Source organism: Anarrhichthys ocellatus, unplaced genomic scaffold (assembly GCF_004355925.1).
Source record: "Anarrhichthys ocellatus isolate YVR2014 unplaced genomic scaffold, GSC_Weel_1.0 scaffold15, whole genome shotgun sequence".
Lineage (NCBI taxonomy): Eukaryota > Metazoa > Chordata > Actinopteri > Perciformes > Anarhichadidae > Anarrhichthys > Anarrhichthys ocellatus.
In genome coordinates, this window is record NW_022280045.1 from 4,781,170 (window position 1) to 4,803,295 (window position 22,126).

A 22,126-nucleotide genomic window follows, 5' to 3' on the forward strand; every position below is an offset into this window, starting at 1 on the left:
ACGCTGTGAGTCATCCACCCACTCTTCAAGAGACTTGATAAGGCAGCATTTCAGAGATAAAGCCCACTCCTTTTCTGTCCTGTTCGATAGCAGTAAAAGCACAACAATGACCTCCTTTTCAGAATGAATTCCACAGAATTGTTTGCCATTTTCATCAGAAATGATTGTGAGTCAGTCATACATGCCGTCAATACAAGTCTCCGAGCACATTCCGGCTCAAAGTATTTTCTAAAGCTCCCTTTTAACTCTATTTTTTCCTATCTTAGACCGTCCTCTTTGTACTCCTTCCTCCACTTTCAATTTGGGGTCTTGGAAGCTGCAGAGACGCTTGGATTGTTGTCAGCTCCGGTCAAGTAGTCTACTCATTTCAAAGAGTGTTGGGGTCAGAGGTTAAGTTGTCTCCAGTGTGTTGCTGCTTGACTGACACTCCGCTCCAAAGCAACCCCTTTGGCTTTTTCACTCATTGTGTCTTACAAGTTGAGCACTTGTAAAAAAATAAATAAAGAAAAAGTTTTAAAAAAAAGAGTTTGTAGAGAGTAAAATAAATAGTGAAATGTGATCTCGCCTTGATCTTATCTGTCGACTGTGTTGGCCACCGAGCATAAACATACAAACAAATGTGCTAACGCACAAATAAATGCATACAAAGTCAATATTACTAAAACACAAAAACAACAGTCGGTGTATTCTCGTGCATGCAGACTTCATACATATACCATGTATGGAGAGGACAGCTGCATACCTGATCCCTGAACCTCCAGAAGAAAAGAAAGAAAAAAGAACCGTCAGGGAGCGATAAAAATGCACCGGTGATATCTGTAACCTTTTGAGGAGTCTGCCAACTGGGTGAGCAGTGTTTTCATTTCTGTGTGGCAGGGAGAGCAAATAACCCTTCTGAAACCCCGTGCAGCCATGTCAGTGACTGATGTCCTGGTGTGACTATGTGCTTATATAATTTACAGCAGCTCTGCTTTAGTCATTACGGGGTGTGAAGGAGCCCCTAGGGAGCAGGAATTTGTTCAAAAGGAGTGTTTATGAAAGGGGATATATTTATAATTTAGTGCTCCAGGAGTGTGCACGGGGGGTGCAGCTCTCTGAGTAGCTACTGTCACTATCCTGCTCATCTGGATTTAGATGGGAGGCGGGGAAACAGCTGGCATGTTTGAAATGGAAAGAAAGAAAAACATTCTCTAGTTTAAATGACAGTATATCAAGAGAACGCATTTGTGTGATCTTTTTGACTTTTTACTTCCTGTTCCGATTTTACTTCCTGTAAATTTAATTTCAACGACTAAATTCTGGAGAGTTAATACCGAGGGATTTTTTATTAAAATCTTTATTTATTTATGTATAGATTTATTTGTTGGCCTCTTAAATCTAATTTAAAGACACTGGTAAAAATGTAAGAATTAGTTTATTAAATATCCACCAGGTGTAGGTTTTAATTAAAGAATAGATATTTTCAATGGTTACTGCCCTGGTATCTCATAAATGACAGTCAAAGTCACAACGTTCTACATTTTTATATAGTTTATTATAAATAGTAAATAGTGCTGTATTGTACACAAAACTTCTTACAACAAAATCATTTTACACCAATGGAAATGGAAATCATACAAAAGAAAAATCATGTATAATGAACATTGTGTAGGATTTAAGCACTTAAGCGCACTTAATACAAAACATACAGAAGAGACAACAGTTGACCAACACTAAATAAATAAGAAAAGGAACTTATGTTTGAAAGTTCCTGGTAAAATCTAACTTAACACATGCGAAATAAAAAAAATTACCTGTCAAACTGAATAATGTATTCACTGGCAGAGAATTTTTTTGGCTTAATGACATCACGACTACATGTTTCTATTTTTCATCGCTTGATGATTTCCCCTGATTGATCAATGCACACAACCCAAAATTAATTACATTAAAAAGAGAGCATATTTTTTGAGGGTATAATCGGGGACATTTGATCCGTGTTAATGTACATCACATGAGGTATGAATGTATTGCACTTTCTTTGGGTTGCAGTGGTTTCGCAATGACTCCGCTCAGCCTGGTTTCATGCCTTTCTGCTGTTTTTTTCCGGTGTAGTCATATTTTCATCTCCAAAGTCGTATAAGAGAATCGCATCAATGAATATTATTTTCCTAGGAAATTACGATGAAGGGATCCTTAGAAGAACATTGTGGCTGAGTGCAACACGTTATCATCATCCGGCCTTTTGATAAGCATACTGTAAGAATAAGCCCTTCCCCTATCAAGTTGGGCCCCAGAAGCACAGGGGCACCTCTCTGCCACTTACTACAAAAATCAAATACAGAATCTTGAATGTATTTACTCCCCTTTCCCCACCCCTGTCTTCTTTTCCTCTTTAAGCATGGACAACGAGCGGTGCTTGGTCCTTGGAGCGTGACATGACGCACGAGCAAAGCGATTGCCAGGTAACAGGAGAGGCTGCGCCTTTGTTCCAAATTATTCCAGTCAACCCCCTCCATCGCCATCACTACACCTCCTCCACCACTGGTTCCCTTGCTGAAGGAGGACACCTCAACCCCTCTCTCTTGCTGTCCTCGGGGCTGCGGAGCTTTGGCAAAGGCAGCGAGCGGGTGGGGGTGTTCTCTGGTCGACGGATGTCAGACTGGCCCGGGAAGCCTCCTGTTCGGGCCATGTTGGGGGCTTCATATAATGAAAGGCACCTGAGGAGAGCAAGGAAATACAGAAGGAAGGTTGAGAAGACTCTCTTGAATTTTTTTCAGCTTCAACTGCTTCAATTCTCTGATGGCTAACATCGCAAAATGTGAAGTTAAATGAGGTGTGTAATGTTGACAGGAGGAACTGTGTAAGAAGAAAGAGGTGTTTATGAACCCATGGGAGCAGGTGAGAATGGGTACTGGGGTCCCAGGTTAAATGAAAAAACAGGTAAACGGCTTTGGGAATCTCCTTAGATATTCTTTGAAGCTAATGTGGTCGCTAAAACTAGCCCGAGACTGAGCCTTAGCCTGGATCTGTGGCTCTGCTCCACTGATCAATAACAACTCTAAATCTGACCTCCAGTGGGACACATGGTTCTAATCCTGGCCTGCCAAGGGCCATAATCGCCCCCTGTTAAAGAGCCCCTTACCGTCCATTTATACTCACGCACACACACATACATGCTTGCGCTCACATAGGCCTTATACACGTAGACGCACACATTTCCCCAAACCCCCAAAAGCTACATGTGGGTCTCTCCCAGGACTGGCTAAATTAATGAAATCAAGATGTTGCCACTGATGGGCCGGTCAACATGTGGTAGTGTACCTCAGATCAGGCCCCCGCAACACACCGCACTCTCCCCTCCCTCCTGTCAAACACGCTTTGGGAAGTGGCTCCTTTCATTTGGGCGGCTATCTTCGTTACACAGGGGTCATTACATGGCTAGGTGCGCTACTCAGAGGGTTTGATGGGCAAGCTCATCATACGGGGTCATGAAAGGACAGCGAGTGAAAATGCGTGTGCATGCCTCTGCACCCGGCCACGTGAATACTCTGATGATGGTAATGTAAACTGAGGTAGCCGGGCCACTCGCGCTCTCTTGTCATACGCGTAATTTCAGCACAGAGCAGGGTGATTTGAGAAGGCCGCTCATCAGAGGGGTCTGCGCAATTAATGTGGGTTGTGAGTTGGAAAATACAAACTAAATCGCATAGCTAGAGCAGAGGTTACAGAGGAGCATAACCTCCAATCAATTATAGATCATTTAAATTCAAATATAGAAATGAAACCTGTATGAAAACACCAGTTAACACCTAAGGAATGAAGTGTATTTCAAGCATACCTTGCTCTGACTGTACTGTCCATACTGATAGGATGGATGGTGGTCCATGGCGTAGGCTTGGGCGGTGTAGGAAGGTGGGCAGTAAGACTGGGTGCTAGGCAGGGTGGGCATACTGGTCAGGCCTGGTAGAGCCTCCAAACGCTGGGAACCATGACAGCTGGCAGCCATGCCACCGTTAGGCTCCAGGCCTCCGGTCAGCGGGGAGAGGGCGAAGTCACTCTGGGCCTGGTGTGGCACTCCACCTGGGTTCAATAGGCCCATCACCTGAGGGGAGAAATGGAGGGAAACCGGGTGATTAGAACAGAAAGTCATAAAGTAATACTTTAGAATTTAATCGGCCAAGAAATTTCAAAATGAAAAATACATTTTTTTAAACTTTTGTTACACCATTCAATCAACTTTTTCACTCCACTCAGGTGGCCTTAAGTGTAGGCCTTCTCCTTGTCCGTCTGAAATACATTATTACTGGCTTCCCTCACACATATGGTTTCCCTTTACTCTGCTTGACTGATTGGGGAGCTGATGGTGGCTAAAGAGTTCAATCCTTTAGCCCACTAGAGGTTTCTGTTAGAATTATCCTGTCAAATTTATGTAGGATATTTTTTCACTTTTATTTGTCCTCATCGTGACACTTGTGGGCTTCTAGCATTTTTTTACGAATGGTATCGATAGAAAATAAGTAAGGAGTCTGAAACTTTGACTGATCATAATGTACGAAATCTGTGAGAATGCGTTGGGTTTTAAGAAGAATTCCAACAGATTTGTGTGTCTCCACTGATGTATTGGGTCTCTTTTCTTCTTCACTTTCTCCTGATGCCCGAAAATCACCGTGTCCTTGTGAGGCCAGGGTGAAGAGGCCAAAGGGTACGTGGGAACAAGGAGTAGGGTGTGTGTATGTGTGTGAGAGCTACCTCTCCTACGTGTGGAATTGTGTATTTAACAGTAGGTGTGTGTGTGTGTGTGTGTGTGTGTGTGTGTGTGTGTGTGTGTGTGTGCACGGTCATGTGTAATATAAGCATTTTTTGCTCTGGTGTGTAGAGAGAGGGTGTAGGGGTATCGGTGATACATCGTGAACAGCTGCACGTAGGTTTGCGTGAGAAGCAAAGTCACAAAAAAGTCTAAAAAGTTAAGTTAAAGAGCGAACAAAGGGAGGAGAAGAGTTACAGTCCATGAAGGAGAAAGTAGATCTCAAGCCTAGCAAAAAAAAACACAAATACACAGACAATAAATGGAAAGAAATGGAAAAAACAGTGATGTAAAAAAAAAAAAAATGGATCTTTCCCAGCTGACAACCAGCTGGCACACACATGTACATGCACACAATACTGAGGCAACCTCAGGTGTCTTTAATGTATGAAATTTACAGTTGGTCTGTCAGTGATCTGAGCTTGCACATCTGACGAACACCAAGCCATTATTTCTCCTTCTACTAAGGATGTGTGATATACTGTAAAATACAAAAGTCGGTCGCACACAAGACTCCCATCAAAATGTGAGTATTTATAGACGTAAGGAGCATGGATTCCAGAAAATACAAATCCGATTCAGCCACCCATAAATCTTGATGCTGCTTTAAAACAGTCAAATATGTCATTTCAGAACATTTTGTATTATATATTGAAATATTGAATTAAATTATTAATACGAACTTAAATATAACGGGTTTTTTTACCCCCCTTTGTTATCGAGTGGTGTTTAGCCATAAACACAACATCACACATTATAATGCGTGGTGTGTGTCTGTGAGTACATGCCTGTGTCAGAGGGTTTGTGTTTATCTACATGCCCGTGACACGGCAGCAGTTCCCGATGGTGTCTGTTTTGAGGTTGTTCCGGGGATTAGGTCTCAGGGGGGTGCAAATCCCGGCCGCTCGCTCGCTCGGTGAGAAAGGGTTCCTTTGGTATGCACCAGATCAGCGGTGAGACGCCAGAGACCCCGCACCACAGGGAAACCACTGGCCTGACTGAAGCTCCAAATACAGAGCTAACTGCTCAGACAACAATATCGGCTATCTAAAGTCAACCTTATCCATATCAAAACCCCAAAGCCCTCTAAGGTGACCATATCTGGAGTTAACTGAACCTCTAAGTCTCCTGATGGACACAGTAGCAGATAGAATAGCTTTCATAGACAGATTTGGAGTTGATATCTCCGGATAATTCCAGGGAGGATTTAACACAAAATAGACCAAACTGTATAGCTATTTGGGGAAAAAAAAATGAAGCTGTAAAGTTTTCCAAGTGCAGAGGTCTTCATGTATTGACTATGAATGTCATAGAATTTAATCAATCCTCATTTCCTCCCTCTTATTAAGTTAAAATCAGGGAATTAATTCTCTCCTCGTCTGAAATAGAGAAAACTGTACTGCAATATACATTCACACAGCTGCAATGAATACATGAATTAAAACAAATTAGCCAACAAAGTGAGTCATTTGCATAAATTACACACTTTGTTACAAGGGGATAGATTACTTCATTCCAATCAATTAAGACACTGGAACATTCTGTGATTGCTATTCCAGACTGAGAAAACATTCCAGGCCTGCCACCGTCCCCTTTTCGCAAGATGAGACGTCCACTCTGTACGGAGCTGCCCACTAAGGTTAATGCTGAAACCATGCATGAGGCCACAGCACCTTTGGCCTCTTTATTGGCGTTAAAGTCACTTGTGACCCTGTGGGTGTGTGAACTCACACACCACAGCCATGCGCTCAGCTACAGGAAGACAGATACTAGGTTTTCATGCCACTTGTGTTTCAACATAATTACGAGTTAAAAACCATCAACCGCTGACACTCGCATTTTTTTCTCCTGTCAACTTCACTCTCCCCCGTCTCTATACTATAATCTGTCCAGTGCAAATAAAAAATACCCAAAAGAATAACGATTTAAAAGTACATGTGGCTAATTCTTGAGGAGGAAACAACAAATTATAGTCCATCACTAGAGCTCATATATCAAAGCAGCCAATTATGCTGAGCCACAATGGTGCCACCTTCCGCTCTCTGACCGCGCACCCTGGCAGCCACAACAAAGATCTTCTTCTTTTTTTTAACATACATACATCCTTAGGCATTCACATCGTAGCAAACCTGCCTGAGGCAGTTTTTTTATCTGTGCCTGACAGGAGTCTGAGATTCTCTCTCATGGGAATTAGTACCCGGCATATATTGCATGTGGGCCGGCCACCCTTTGTGGCGATTAAAAGCTCGTTTTCCGCCTGTTAGTCCATCTTCTGGGCTGGTAGGGAGCCACTGATGGCCACTGATGACTGTGTAATCGACCATAATTGTCTTTTCAGTTTTGATTTGTGTCATCTTCCGACATCCATACATCCTTCCTCGTGTCTGGTCCTTTTTCCCCTCCCCGAAGATTGACGTTTGCCAGATTTTAAATTCATCAAACAACCCATCAGAATAAACAAAAATTAAAAGCTGCCGTATTTCTTCGCCGTACAAGGTTTTCATCAATGTCACTGCAATGACACCTCATAGGTCAAACACACAGTGTGTGTTTGTGTGTCTCATTATTCTTCCATACGGTGCAGCTCATAAAAGCCATGAAGAACTATTAGCGCCCTGTTTCCTGGTATGACAACATGTGTGTGTGGATAGGTGTGTGTGTTTAAGACAGAATGTATGTGTATATATGAGTATGTGCTTGTAAGCAGGTAATCATTGTGTTTCTACATTTCTATGTTGTATTGTGATAATGGATCTAGAGACAAACCTGTGGTGAGAGGCTGTTGGCGATGGTGGGGTTGACGGTGTTGCCGTGTCCTGTCGGGGTCACAAAGCTGTCCGAGTATCCTGAGAAGCTGTGACGTCCAGAGGACAGGCAGTACGCAGAGCTTCCGTCCTGGGAGCCAGCTGCCGAGCCGAGCCCACTCTGGTGCACGGAGGTGGGGGGCAGAGGCTGCGGTCTGTGGACTGTACTGGGCTGCTCGGATGCTGCGCAGAATAAAAACATTCTGCTTAAAAATCCCATTTTGCTTTCAACCAGAATACTTTTGCTGCTGCTCGAAGACGATTCCAGATTATGTGACATTTCTAAAGCACACGTTTTATGTATGTTTTTGAGTGTGTTCCGCTAAACACACCTATAGAAGTCGGAGTGTAGGGGCTGTCTGACAGCTGATACGATTGCAGGCCAGACATAGCTGAGGGAGGGAAACCACCGGGGATGAGGTGGTTAAACGCCATTAGCTGATTGGCTCCCGCCTGCTTCCTCCACCGGGCTCTTCTGTTGCTGAACCACACCTGAGAGGAGAACGGAGACAAGAGTGTTTGATGTTTATTCATGTGTCAACCCAAAAGAATAAGTTACTAAATTCACTTGTACAATACATATATGTCAGAGTGCTTGGTGCTTTTGAATGTATGTATGAATGTATGTATGTATGTAAGTATGTATGTAAGTGTGTGTCTGTTTGTGTGAGGCCTCTCTGACCCATTACAGGGAGCTGAACTGATGGAGATCTTAACATCTGGAGCATGCAGTAAAACCGCAGACATTACATCTTTGTGTGCTACTGCAAGGCAATGGGTTCAGAGGGTAACAGTTGTTAAAGCCTATATTAGTACATTATCTAAATCGGGCATCTATTTTGGGATCTTTCCACATAGCCCTTTTTGTACAGTGTCTGAGACAAATAGAGAGCCGTCTACATACACAGTGGTTGCAGTGTATCTGAGTTTGTCTGAGTCTGTACATGTGTTGAAGGGGTCAGGCGTGGGGTCGAGGGTGTTGGGGTGGGGGGTGGGGGACGACACATGTCTAATGGCTGTGAGGAATGTGTGGCAACAACCCACGTCAATTTAATGCCCACAAGACACATACCCATGACAGATCGACAAATTTCTCTGCTGTCAAGACTGGGTCTCGGGAACTTTGAGGTTGAAGAGGGCGTCTGTGCATGTGTCTAACCTGAACTCGAGCCTCCGTCAGTTTGGCCCGCTGAGCCAGCTCCTCCCGCGTGTAGATGTCGGGGTAGTGCGTGCGTTCGAAGGCCCTCTCCAGCTCCTCCAGCTGCTCCGCGGTGAAGGTGGTGCGACTGCGACGCTGCTTCCTCTTCAGAGGCAGGCCTGGCTCTGAGTCCACGTCGGAGCCCTCATCTGAGTGACTGGCTAGAATTGCAAAGCAAACAGTCTGTTACTTTCGACATTCAGGGGACTCGGGCTCAAAAAAGAATAAAACTTTGGTCTAAATACTAAGCTGGGACGGATTTGAGACAATAGGTTGTGCTGAGTACAACACATGGTACAGAGCAAATTTTGATTGTGTCCTCCTGCTCCCTTAAACTCCTCAGCGGTTCCTGAGGGGATCAAAAGCCAGAAGCTGCTTGAACATGGATTAGTGAGGACTAGATCCCTCTGGGGCATCTATTCCCTGGGACACTGTGTCTCTCCCAGTCTTAGCCATGCTGTGCGCTATGACGATAGGGTCCCATAGCAAAGAGCAGGCTGCCTTTTGCAGGTGCTTCTTAATCTGTTTGTTCAGTTGAAGGCAGGAGAGAGCGACTGGGTAACTGTGAGACAGCCATTGGGATCTAATTCAGCAGAAGAAGGGAATCAATGAGGGCTTGAGACTAGAGACAGAGGACTATTGCTGCCTTTCGGGGGGGAGGTTACCCATCTATTAAGTAATGATTAGGCTCCAAAAACTAGTGTGACAGCCTGCCATTGTCCCCCATCTCTTTCTCAGTCATACGCACACTCACAAACATGCATCTGCTGCGTCTCGGCTATAGGCTTTCACCCAGTGAACGCAGTCTATGACAATGTGTCAAACACAGATGGACACAAGACAGAGAGAGTTAGAATCCACTCCCAAATCCAACCCCAGAGGGACCTCTTAAACCTCATGAGGAAGGTTCACTGCACCTTTTTTGAAACTCAGACTATGCAGCCAACACCAAAAATAAGAGACTCAAAAGCAGACAGACAGGTGTAAGTCACAAAAAGGTTTCAGCAGAGGACTGAGGCTCGTCTGTTTCTCCAGACTGCTCATTCTCCCTCTGCCCTCCAGATTCAAAGCTTTAATTAAAAAGTGCCAAGTCAGACATGGAGGGGGGTAGCAGGGATCTCCCCTTGCCTCTGGAGCCGCTGGAGCCAAGCAGGAAATGTTTGTGCCGGTTGCCAGTGTGTGTCTGACCAGGCATTACACACGGATTTGCTCCCTGGGAATGCTGCTGTGCTCCAGGCCGCCAGCACACAAGATTCTGATGCTGAGAAGAGCTCTTTATTACATTCGAACCAAGGGCGCCACGCTGGCATCAAGTCTCAAAGAGGATTGGCTGGATGCTTAGATACTCCTGGAACGTGCACCGCGAGTCGGGATGTGGTTTCTTTAGGTAACGATGTGGCCCGAGACCAGTTGGAGCAAATTTCTAAGCGCAACAGGCATAAAGAGAAGGCCAAACACAGCATGACAACTTGATACTTTTCCTGTAAGCACATTTTTAATACATCAATATTGTTTGGATTAGTAAGTCAAACTTCCATTTATCAGCAGGTAAACAACACTAAAGAAGCCTAACAACAAACAGCAAAGCAAAGTAACACGCAATGTCATTAACATTTTAATGACGGAGGAACGGAGAAAGAAACAACAAGACGGAGAACCAATGACGGAGCAGAAACGAAAAGATTCCTGAGGGAGGGAAGGAGAGCTCATAAAACACAGAGGAGAAAGCTCCCCATTGGCACTGTAACTCATGTTAACTGCAGGGTGGGGGTGGATCTCTCCTCCTTTGCCCCCTTTATTTCTGTCTTTCCCTCTCTTTTTCCCCTCCCTGTTTTTATTATTAGTAACTACAGAGAAAACACTCCGTCACAGACTCTCCCTTAATGGCAAATGACATTGTTGCCTTTGTCATCCTCTGGCTTGCACTTTCTCTTTTGCTCTCTTTCTCCCGTTCTTTTTTTGGGTGTTGTGTGTCTCGTTCTTTTTTGGAAGTGATGAAGCCAAGCCTTTGTATCTTAGCAGGGAAAAGCCTGTGGCAGGCCTCTGTTGGACCGATTACCACGCTCCATCTGTAGGAGCCATCAGGGACGCCCGGGCCCGCATTCAGGGGTCTGTCACCTGCCCAGCAGGGGAGTGCGGGGCGAAGGGGGAGGGGGGGGGGGGGGATAGGGGGGGATGGGGGCTGTAAGGCCAGGGGCTGAGTGGGGGAATGAAGGGTGGGAGGGAGAAAAGGGGGGGCACAAAAGGGTCCAGAGAAGGGCCACTGGGGGCTGTGGAGGGGCACAGCAGGGGAGCACCCCTTCATCCCCTCCCTCCACGGCCCGAGGGGCACGGAGCTGGGGGGGATGGGGGAGTTGAAGAGGTTGACATGGAGAGGAGACGTGAGGACGAAGGCACCTGAAGAAGATGCTGGGGAAGGGGTGTGGGGTGCCAAGCTAAGGAGAATGGGGGTGCTGGTCATTCATAAAAGCGAACCTGTCCTTTCCATCTCATCCATTCACTTCACTTCTCTCTTTCTGTGCGCTCACCCGTCGCTGCATCCACATCTTTGACATCTTCAAACAGGGCTCTTATGCTGCGGTGGATTGATGTTAAGGCAAGCTGATGCAGAAGAGGACTCAGAGAGGGTTGTTCCCACACATTCCCCGCGACAAATGGCAGAAGAGGATACTAAAACACACAAAGGGAGGCCTCGACCTCCTTACTTAAACACCCAAATCAAATTTTACGCTGCAGCTAAAGCACTAGGGAGCTGAAAATACTCCATAGCCGCTCACAGTTTGTCCGTGGCCCTGACAAGAATCTTAATAGAAAGATAGATTATTATCCCTCAAGCGGAAATTGGGGCTGCTGGAGAGTTATCCATAAAACGGACGTTTCAAAACAAAGTAAGGTGTAGACTAATCACTAGATATCGCTAGTTTAGATAGAGTAGTTTAGAGCAGTAGATTTATTTAACTTAGCTTGGAGGTTATAGCACAGTTTAGCGGAGTATTCAACAAGTGAATTCAACAGGTTCCTTTCCCTGATCAGAGACTCTTAAATTACATTAAACAAGTGCATTTACAAGTGCGTATGTGCACACAACCACAATGTACACACACTCAAAGACCAGCAGTACAAAGGACAGCTACCGACCAACCACTCGAGGAAAACACAACCCTTTATTGATCAAGAGAGGAGACTGACATGCAGGGAAGATAAACTCCAGAGGGTCACAGATGTGAACGTCAGTCCCATTAGCTTCACCTGCCCCGACAGTACTGCCTCGAACGGGCCAAAAAAAAAAAAAAAAACAAGTGAAGATTCCAACTGCGAGGATAAAGACTGCTCTTGTTTACTGCGTAGTCTGCATCAGCCAAGACTCGCCTTGCCAAGCATTCAGCACCCCCTCCCATGTGTTCAAGTGACGTTAATACGAAGAGGCATGCACAGACGCACACATCCGTGTATATGCACGCAAAATCCGTAGCTTGAAATGGCACAAAAGTGAACGGAGGTGGAAAGAGTGACAGAAAGTGCGAGAGAGAATCAGAATAGGTATTAAAGGAAGATAAAGATGCAAGAAATCGGGAGAGGAGAGAAGGAATGAAAGGAAAGGAAAGGGATGAACAGCCTCAGTGAGAAAGAGAAAGAGAAGCGGAGCATATGGGGCAGTTTATAGCCTTGTCTTGGTAGGGGCTGGCTAGCCCTTCCTCCAGGGGCTGTTAATAGAGAAGGTAATTGAGCTGGTGACATGTGTTCGCAAAACAAAACAAAGGGCAGAAGAGACAAATGAACTAGTTATTTGCCCAGGGAAGTAGATCTGGCCCTTTCAGGCCACAGAGCATAGTGCGAGTGGGCCACTGAATAAAATAGTGGCATGCTACATAGAGCCAGATCGAGCAGATGCACTGGAGGAAAAGAATAGTTAACTGACAGCTTATGGGCTCAGCTGGGGTTAACAGTTAAGGGAAAAATGGGAGTGAGTGGGCTGCTCACTTGACTTACTAAAGAGACCCCAGGATCCCGCAGCTGCCTGGGAAAAGAGAAGGGGGGGCGGGGGGGGGGGGGGGGGTGTAGATATAGAGAAAGAGAGCCGTGGATGATGATGGGATGGACAGAAAAAAAATGAAGTAAATAAGCGCAGGAGGTTGGCACTTACCAGACAAAGAAAGAGCTGGCGATATGACTTTGAAAGATGTATCTCTGTCTAATATTGGTGACGTGACAAAAAGCCACAAATGGCCGTTCATGGCTATTATGAGTGCCCAGTGTGCGGTGGTTATTATTTAGTTCCACCGTGGTGCAGTTAGGTGACAGTTTCACGGTGGCATTTCCACCCTCGGGGCACGGACAAAGCAACACCACAGAACCCACGCAGGGACAAAGCAACAGGCCAGTCTGCCGCACGTTCCAGTCAAACGGGCACTAACCAGCAGAGCTCCCACCTCAGTCCGGCCTCGTTTGGGCCAGACAGACATAAGCAAGCCAATGACCTCGCTCTGAATAACCAGCATACTCTCTGAAAACTGCAAACGCCTATACTTGAATTCACGAAACAGATACAAGCCTATAGGATCCTAAAGTGGAGGTTATTAAAAGCACTGATGATTGGCTGATCTGAGTTTAGGAAGTCTGTCAGTTGTCATCTTTTCCCAAACATTATTGTAACCTCCCTTTCCTGGGGCCTGATAGTTTTACCAGTCAAGTGACCCTAGGTTAGCCCCTGACCTTTTCACAGCTACTGCACAGCTCTGCGGTAAAGACGGCCTCGCCACTAAACGTGCAACAAAACTTCACACACTCAACAGAGAGAAAAGCCCTCCTCACATTCCACGCTTTCATTTTATACCTTACAGTCACTCATTAAAAGGTGCGTTTCTACTGGTCATTTGAGCTTTTTGTGCACATTTGCAACTTTATTTGTCGCTCTAATGCCTGTGTTTGGACAAATGTAGCAAATAAATTCTGGAACTTATAACATATATATTTTTTAAATATCTTATATCCTACATTTCTGTTGTTTTTTTAGTGGATTTCTTTGTTCAGAGAGGGGAGAAAAAAGACATTAATCAAAACAGAAACAGGGCTGTGCTGGCGTGTCCATAATGTGCAATGTGCTGGACGAAACAGCTCCACAAAAACTGAGGCTAAACAAAGTTAAGTGATTGACAACGCTGTCTGGCTTTACTCAATTAACTATCCTATTGTGCTCCTCTTTGCAGAGTCCCCTCGCCCCCGACCCTTTTCTCCTCACACTCCTTTATCCTCCCCATCACAGAGTTTTGCTTGGCTAATACTTCCAAGGAAATAGAGAGCTCTTTTTCTACTGGGGCTCCTCTCCTTGACCTTCCATTGCTCGCTGCTTCTCTTTCAGTCACTTCACAGTGTCTCTGGGGTTAGTGGGGAGAATGCGGAGAGTACATCAGCGCCGAGGGGCCGGCTCAGGGCAGGACCCCGGCCCATTACTTCAAAGTTGGCCTGCATTCATTAATTGTCCTTTGAATTAATATTGGAGGATCACAATGCGGGTGCCAACAGAGAAAGAGGCTTTAATGAAGCATAGAGTCTGCATTCAGTTGCAGATCAGCCAGTGTGGATTTTGTCTCTTGCCTTTTGAGTCATGCCAACACCGAACGTAAAAGTGTTGAGTATTTATATTTGAGAAGGGTGACAGAGAAGGGGCTGTGAGTTATCTATCTGTCTATCTGCCCATCTATCAAGGGAAGAAATATATACAGAGTGAATTTTGGTTTGTTTTTCACTTAACAGTCCACGAGGCTAAACCGGCATTATATGCACTATTAACACAGGAAAACACAGAGTGAGGCCCACATATAAAATTCTCTATTATCCGGCCCTGAGAGCAAAATGGAGACGTGGCTGTATAGCGGACATTCCTCTGGTTACATTGAGGTCTTCTGTCTCCTCTAAACCTCCAATCTTCAACTCAAGTCACCGTGGAAATGCAAGGACCCCTGACAAAGACACAAGTCGTAGAGATTTAACATCTATCTCTCTGTTTACAGTTGTGGGTTATTGCCGTGCCGCTCGGTCGGTTTTGCTCGCTGCGTGTGAGAGAAACCATATCTGTTTGTATTCTTAGATGTCTGATGGGAATATAAGTTGTGAAACTTTAAAATTGGATTAGATGGCTTGCATGTGGCAGCTGCTCATGGACGTTTGCTGCCGTCATCATTTTTCCCCCCTCGGGAATATATTAGCAACAAGTTTGAACTGCTTTAGCATATGGTAAACTCTCGAACACAAATATGTATCTTTCTGCTCTCCTGTTACTTCCCTCACTCTAGATCCATGCCAAAGTCACGGGGAGCCAGTAACCCAGTTTATTTACACAAACAAAGTCCTACTCAGCTCCTTTGACAAAAGCAGCTAAATCTTTCATGTTTTGTCAGCACTTGATTCCTCCTGTCCCTCTGGCTATTTGCCTGCCTGCGGACAATAGAGGCAGGAGAATGGCAGCAGATTGTTGGAATGCACCTCAATGAAACCAATTATTACATGTTGACTGCGTTCACCATGGCAGATTTGAAAGAACTAGGCTCATTCAATTTGGCACCACAGGATTCCCTTTAAAGAAAAGTTATCCCTTTGACTGTTTGTATTTCTGAGCTTTCTTTTTCTTCTTCTTCTTTCTCCCTTTCACCCCCACTGCCATAAATGGATCCTGCGAGAGTAGCTACTCCTCTTTCATGACTTTGGCTACTTTAATTCGTTAAATGAGGCTAAAGTGCTAGCAATAATAAATAGAGGAAAGGATGCTATCTATTAATTCAGTACCACTCGTGGCAAAAAAAAAAAAAAAAGAAGAAATCTTGGCATCATTCAATCTTCAGATTAAAATGATGTACCAGAGATACACTGTGCACTGCTTTGTTATGGCCAAATGTGGTAAATGCCACGAATAATTCTTCTCAAGCTTGCAGCTCAACCATGCATGCTGTTTAAATTCTCTACACAGGAGTAAATTCCACCTCCATAACTCAACAGTTCAAGGAGTAGTAAACAACTTAGCATCAGATTCATCCCAGCAAGCATCCTTTTCCCACAATGCTCCGGCCTGCTAATGCCATGCAGACCCAGGGCTGCCCATATACTTTATCCCACAAACCTTAGCGGTCCTTTTCCCAGACAAATAAATCTAAATGAGTCAGCTTTGATCTTAGCACTTAAGGAAAGACAACAATAGTGGTCGTGGAGAAAGGGGCAGAGAGCAACAGGCCTCTCTCCACCACGACAATAGCCTCTGCAAACACCTACTTAATCAATATTTGGCCAGAAGACACTCTCTCAGTCCCCAAACCACCCTTTTCTCATTCTAATGAAGAGCTATAAAAGAGAAAAACAACAACTACTTCCACAAAGAGACACAAGAATGAAATAGTGCTGCTCTGTATATCAATGGGGGAAAGTGCCTCAGAGCTGTTTACATGTAGGATGTCACCTATTTGATGTAAAATAGCTAATGTTATTTGTTTTCTTTCAAAAAATTCATACCAACCAGAAAGTATTAATTATTTATATTTTTAAAAAAAAGTTTTTTTCTCATGTTTTCTAAGGTTTGTGTCAAACACACTTAGGGTTTAGTTTGTCAAACAAACAAAAAATTGTTGAAAGAGGACGATAAACAAAGGGTCAAAGCAGATTCATCTAAGAAGCATGCATCCTAATTATCGATTGCAGTAATCTGATTATTAATAAAAGTTGTTTTGTTTGTTTCGCAGTAATGAGTTTGAAAAGTCAGAGAAGTCCACCGCCTGATCCTGGAGATGTGTCTCCCCGAAAGAAGGAGAGGGAAGTGCCCACAGATACCGCATGAATGTGCGCGCCCTGGGCGGAAAGGAAAGGGGCGGACTTTGTCTGAGATGAAAGTGGGGAGAAATAAAAGGTTTGGATTTAATCTAGTGGAGAGAAGGGTTTCCCTGCGCTCACTGGCTGAAGGCGTCACGCTCACTGAGCAAAGACTGTGAGACAAAAGCTCCGTGCGCAAAAGTAACGGCACCGTTCAATTTGATAACGCGAGGGACGTGAATTCAACACACTGAAGGCAAACGACCGTTTTGCTGCCAAGTGCGTTATAGCTTCATGCGTATTTTTCTGTTATCATATCTTACAAAATGGAATAGTAAAACCAAATCTAAACAAAGCTACAACAATTGGCACCATGAATGAATCTGCGCGTCATTCCACGCTATCGCCAAAAGACTACCATTGTTTCTGGATGTCTAGTCATCAATAATTAACTACAGATTGCAGTATGTCTCCAACAGCAACCTCTCATTTTGCGGCAACACTCCTCAGACCCCAACAGGTCGTAAATCAACAGGTGTTTGCTTTAAGTCGGCGCGGTTTTTTCCTGTATTTTTTTTCTCAATGAAAAACTGACAGCAGTGGGGAAAAGCTCCCAAAAATTGGCACTTTTTTTGAGCAGTCTATAAACCAGGTCGCACCGGGCCTATTGGTGTCCCTGAATAATTCATCGCTCATTGCGGGTTCATAATGTCTTCTCCCGGCCTTTTGTCAGCGCAGTTTTTTCTCCCTTTCTTTCCCGTTTTGAAAGGCCCTGGCGTCTTTTTTGTACAACACTGAGCCGCTCACTGGAGTTTGGCTTTTGTGCTCGTCAAACTGAGGTGTGAGTCTCAATGGACTCTCCCTGCTTTGTCCCATGAAGTTCATCCTCAAGTGTCCGATTGTGTGTAAAAAAAAAAAAAAAAAAAAAAAAAAAAAAAGTTTCTCAGGCTTGGAAGTTAGACAAATGTTTGATTATCCACTTAGAAAAAACGACCCTGCACATTTGTTCAACCTCAGACGCCTAAATGCATGCGTAAACACCTGGGACTTTAATGGATTTAACGTTTTTGAGCAGGTTAACTAAAAACAGTCGACTACGATAAATTCCATATCTATAAATACCATTTCAATTAGCACGTTGCCAATTATTTGTTAGTGTTATTATTATCATTATTATTGTTATTAAAAGTGTTCTGTCTAAGCTGACAATTAAATCGCAACCATCCACATACGTCCTCGTTCCTTCAGTTCGCCGCATTTCTTTGGGATCGTAAAGCTTACAGCAAGACGTCCCTCTTATAACGTTATAATGCTGCACTTACATCTGTCTCCCAGGATGCCATCGATACTGTGTTTGGTCCGTGGTTCGTTCTCCTCCATCTCCCTCTTCACCACATCATCATCCTCCTCTTCATCATCACCGGCTCCGCCGAATTTAGACCTCATGATGCGACTGATGGCGCTCACTTCGAAAAAGAAAAAAAAGATGAAAAGAAAATGAGGTTCCACAAGAAAACAAAGGATGTCCTGCATGCAAACAATATTAACACGTGCGTCGATGGCTATGTTCACATGTATTCTAATTGATATGGTATTAAAAATGTTTGTTTTTTTAAATGTAAGTTAAGAGGAAAAATATTTGTTATTTCTTGAGGCTCCAGAAACGATCGCCTACCTGAGGGAACGTTGTTCCTGTCGCAGACCCCATCTTTCAGTAATTTGTCTCTGATTTCCCAGCTGAACATGCCCGGGTTTTCTCTCTTGTACTCTTCGATCTTCTTGTCCACCTCTGGAGAAGAGGTTTGCTTTGATGGGAGGAAGGAAAGAAGAAAAGTTTGTCATTTTTAATTATTGTTTTAGGTCCAAGGTTTCCATTACAGCCAAGACAGAAATGTTTAATTATTTTTCACACATTTAAGAATTTGGATAGAGTTGTGACACATTCAGAGAGATTGTTTCACTTAGTAGAGGATCTTAAAGTCAAACTTGTTCAAGTTGCAATATATCGACAAAAAAAAAAATTTCAACAAAGGTCTCGTTAAACTCCATGACTTTCTTTAGATTTTTTTAATAGATTATTTATCCTCTGCGTTTCACATTGTACGCTTTTAAAATGTGATTTTCCTACCGAGTGAAAACCTGGAATTTAAACCACAAACATAACACAAACATTCTCCAAAACATCACCGGCCGGGCCGTATATCTCTCACCTTGGGCTTGCTGCCTCCGATGGCCCCCGGCCTGATGGAGCCTGTCTCCTGGTACCGGCACAGGATTTTGGAGACGCAGCCGTGGGACACGCGCAGCTGACGGGAGATGACACACGGACGGACACCGTGATGTGCCATCTCAACAATTTTATGTCGGATGTGGTTGGGGAGAGGTCTGCCGTTTATGAAGACACCACCGAGCTGGTTGACCCGACCCTGTCCTAACGGAGTGGAGACTGCACGGACGTGCATGGGCTTCAGTTAGTTGAGTGCTCATAACATGTACTACACACAATGTGTGTTGTCTTCAGAAACTGGTTCAGTTTTAGTGGTGAGAAACAACTCTCAACCTGATCACATACCTGTTGGATATCATCCACGAGAAGTAACACTTTTAAAGCGCAATCAAATCATCTTAGAGGCTATCTATACATTACATTTTCCTAAAATAAATATATTTTTATTGCAAGTGGCATGAGAAAACAAAATCATTTGCTTTCAAACAATTGTCAGTTATGTCTCTCCCAATTAATGTGATACCTTCAGACATGATACCACTTTAAAAACAACAAAAAATAATAGCATATAAATAAATACAATATGATTTTTTTTTAAAGGCACATCGTGTTGAAACTGGAAATATCGACTTATCCCGGGATCGTTTTTATTTGGTTTTCAAACAGATATTTATGCTAAAACTTTTTAAAACAATAATAATAAACAACACGTTAATAATAACATGTTTTTTACAGGGAAACGTTATTTTTTTTTTTCAGAACTCGAGTTTGTCAACTTTGCTGAAGTTTTCGAAAAGTTGGATTTTCTTCAGACAGCGAGCAGCAACTGGTGGTGGTCTCTTACCTTCCAGAGAGTATCCTCCCCGCGGATAGTTCTGGTGAGGAGTCGGTCTCATCATTCTCGGTAAACCTCCTGCAAGCGCTGTCATGATCCCTGACTCTCTGTCAGGTAACAGTTTAAACGAAGCTGCCTTTGTTTGTCCTTTTTAATCCCACAAAATCACCCTTTTTGTTTGTTGTAATACCTCGTCTTCTCTGCAGCCCGCCTTTTCCTTGAGTAACAAGTTGAATCGGGAAGAGCAACACCCCTCAGAAATGAGAAATGTTGTTGACTGGTATCCGGTGGCAGATGTGGGCTGAGGTGAGAGTTTTAAATCAAAGAGCAGGTCGCTAACGGTCCTGCGAGGATTGAGAGGATGGATGCAAGTCAAACATTTTATCTGTACTCGCAGTCCCCTCTGGCTCCTGCGCTGCGCCTCCCGATTGGTCAAAGACCCGGACGTTCGGAGGCTGGGAGAGCGTTGCGATTGGACAGCGGGAGCTCCCCTTCTGTCTGGGTTGACCTCACGAGGTCAGTTTGTGGTGTCACACGCTTCTGCTGCTGCGCACGATACTTTTCACGAAGTGAAACTTTGAATAAAACCAATGAAATAACTATTATGTTATTATATACGATGATGTGTCCCTGCCTGTGCTGAAATATGAATTATGCTCCTCATAGTCTATGGTAGTATCGGGACACTGTTGGGCGTATATGTGGAAGAAACTTTAAGCTGGACCAGTAAAGACAACAATGCATGTTGATTGTTATTTGTATAAAACAAATCAAAAAACTATACCACCATATGTTAGAAAATACGCAAAATACATTGTATACAAATGTTCTTATAGCCTTCTGCATTTATACTTGGACCAGACTTCCCAGATGCACACACACAATCTTTCATATTATTTCCCTGACTCAAACATATTAAGAACAAGTATTGTTACTAGCATTATCATGATAAATATTAGTAGTAGTAGCTTGTTGTTAATGTTGTAGTTTTTATTAGCCTATGCTTTTTAAAATTGTTATTATATTATTTCCGTTATAAATGACAAATTAAATGAAATAGGCTAATTGACAAATGTGGATTTCTTTTCTTGGCATGGAGTCAGACTTCATGGACAGGACGTTTACGTGAGGATATTTCATTAGAGAGAAGATATGCACATACTGAGCAGCACCTATTAGTGATACAGTTACTTGCTATGCGCACTCATTTCTTTGCGCAGAAACTGCAGCAGCATATAGGAAATTGTTCATCATCGACTTAAATATTTGATCACTCTGCAAAAGAGAATATTATAACCGTGGCACTTGACAATTATTTTAATGTGGACAAAAGTTATTTTCGTATGACATTTTTTTATTTTTTTTGTATAATCCTTATTATTATATAGCTATTACTAATCAACTTTAGCCCACACACTGATCATCACGTCTAGAGTCAGTTTGTATTGAGACATTAGTCTGTAGCCTACTGTAAAAATCTTTGTATTTGGTCACTTTAGTAAATGCCACCGCGAATGGCATGACATATGTGATGCTAACTAATTATTGGTTTGCATGAGTTGTTATGTATTTGTACTGAAACATACATTTGGCAGCAAACCCGTTAGAGAGAGGCGGTGTGTAATTTATTTTTCTTTAATCAACTATAGATGCAAAAGAGTTTCCGTCTCGCAGACAGCGCACACACACACACACAGTACACGTTAGGAGAGAGATATATGCATGGATGCGGCGGAGAGGAGGATCTATGTTTTCTTCGAGTTCCACCACACCCCACGCAAAAGCTCTGCACGGTCATCTAGCAGTTGTATGAATTTAACAATAGGTGCCGCGCGGACCCGTGGCTCAGCCACACGGCAGTGTAACACATCCGTGCAAATGGTCGATTATAGACACAGAGAACCACATGAGGGATCATTTGACTTTTCTGAAGCTTGTGGAGTTGTGATAATTATGATAATTAGGCGTGTTTAATAGACCGATACATTTTTTCTTCTTCTTTCCCCCCAGGAATAAGATCATATATATATATATAGGCGACTGGCTGATTCGGTTCAGAGGCCTCCTCAAGCTGCACACCATGAGTGACTGGTTGGTCACGACCTCTCTAAGACAAACTGATGCATCATCAGTGCTGACGTTCTAGCAGGCAATTCATTGATCACCATCAGATTAGTCACTACTTGCTGCCTTATTGTCTAAACCCAACAATGATGAATTAACGATGTTGTCACAACCTCATGTAGAGGATGAATTGAACCTCATACACATATAATATAATATAATTGAATAAGCAAAGCCAGCTGTTTGGTGCAACTGTTGTGACAGATTTTTGTTTGCTAAAAAGTGAATAAACACCAAATATTTATGGGACGCAAGGGTTGTAAGATGACATTTGTTTATCCATGTTTTACTAGAATTTGACCCAACATTATAGCAGCAGAGAGTCGTCTTCCTGTCCCTTTAATTGCACTATGTGGCC

General features: G+C 43.6%; 1 protein-coding gene across 2 annotated transcripts; it reads right to left on the reverse strand.

Moving 5' to 3' along the window:
- Positions 1-1,551: 1,551 nt before the first annotated feature.
- On the reverse strand, positions 1,552-20,010 carry pax3a (paired box 3a). Of its 2 annotated transcripts, XM_031854571.1 has the most exons (9): positions 19,654-20,010; positions 18,793-19,028; positions 18,258-18,387; positions 17,905-18,048; positions 8,750-8,949; positions 7,923-8,082; positions 7,553-7,773; positions 3,821-4,084; positions 1,552-2,699 (listed from the first exon to the last, which is right to left on the reverse strand). In XM_031854571.1, the coding sequence occupies exons 1-9, from the start codon at positions 19,736-19,738 to the stop codon at positions 2,682-2,684; spliced, it is 1,458 nt and encodes a 485-aa protein (XP_031710431.1). In that variant the 5' UTR covers positions 19,739-20,010; the 3' UTR covers positions 1,552-2,681. The 2 variants fall into 2 exon arrangements, with proteins under 2 accessions (XP_031710431.1, XP_031710430.1); XM_031854570.1 differs by lacking the exon at positions 1,552-2,699 and having other exon boundaries at positions 2,716-4,084.
- Positions 20,011-22,126: the final 2,116 nt, after the last annotated feature.

What these genes read in the sequence shown, in the direction of transcription:
- pax3a (XM_031854570.1), bottom strand. Translation starts at nt 19,738, where the DNA reads ATGACAGCGCTTGCAGGAGGTTTACCGAGAATGATGAGACCGACTCCT. An exon ending in TCGGAGGCAGCAAGCCCAAG is followed by an intron (nt 18,388 to 18,792) that starts GTGAGAGATATA and finishes CTCCCATCAAAG; the next exon opens with CAAACCTCTTCTCCAGAGGT. An exon ending in TGACGGAGGCTCGAGTTCAG is followed by an intron (nt 8,083 to 8,749) that starts GTTAGACACATG and finishes TTCTCCTCTCAG; the next exon opens with GTGTGGTTCAGCAACAGAAG.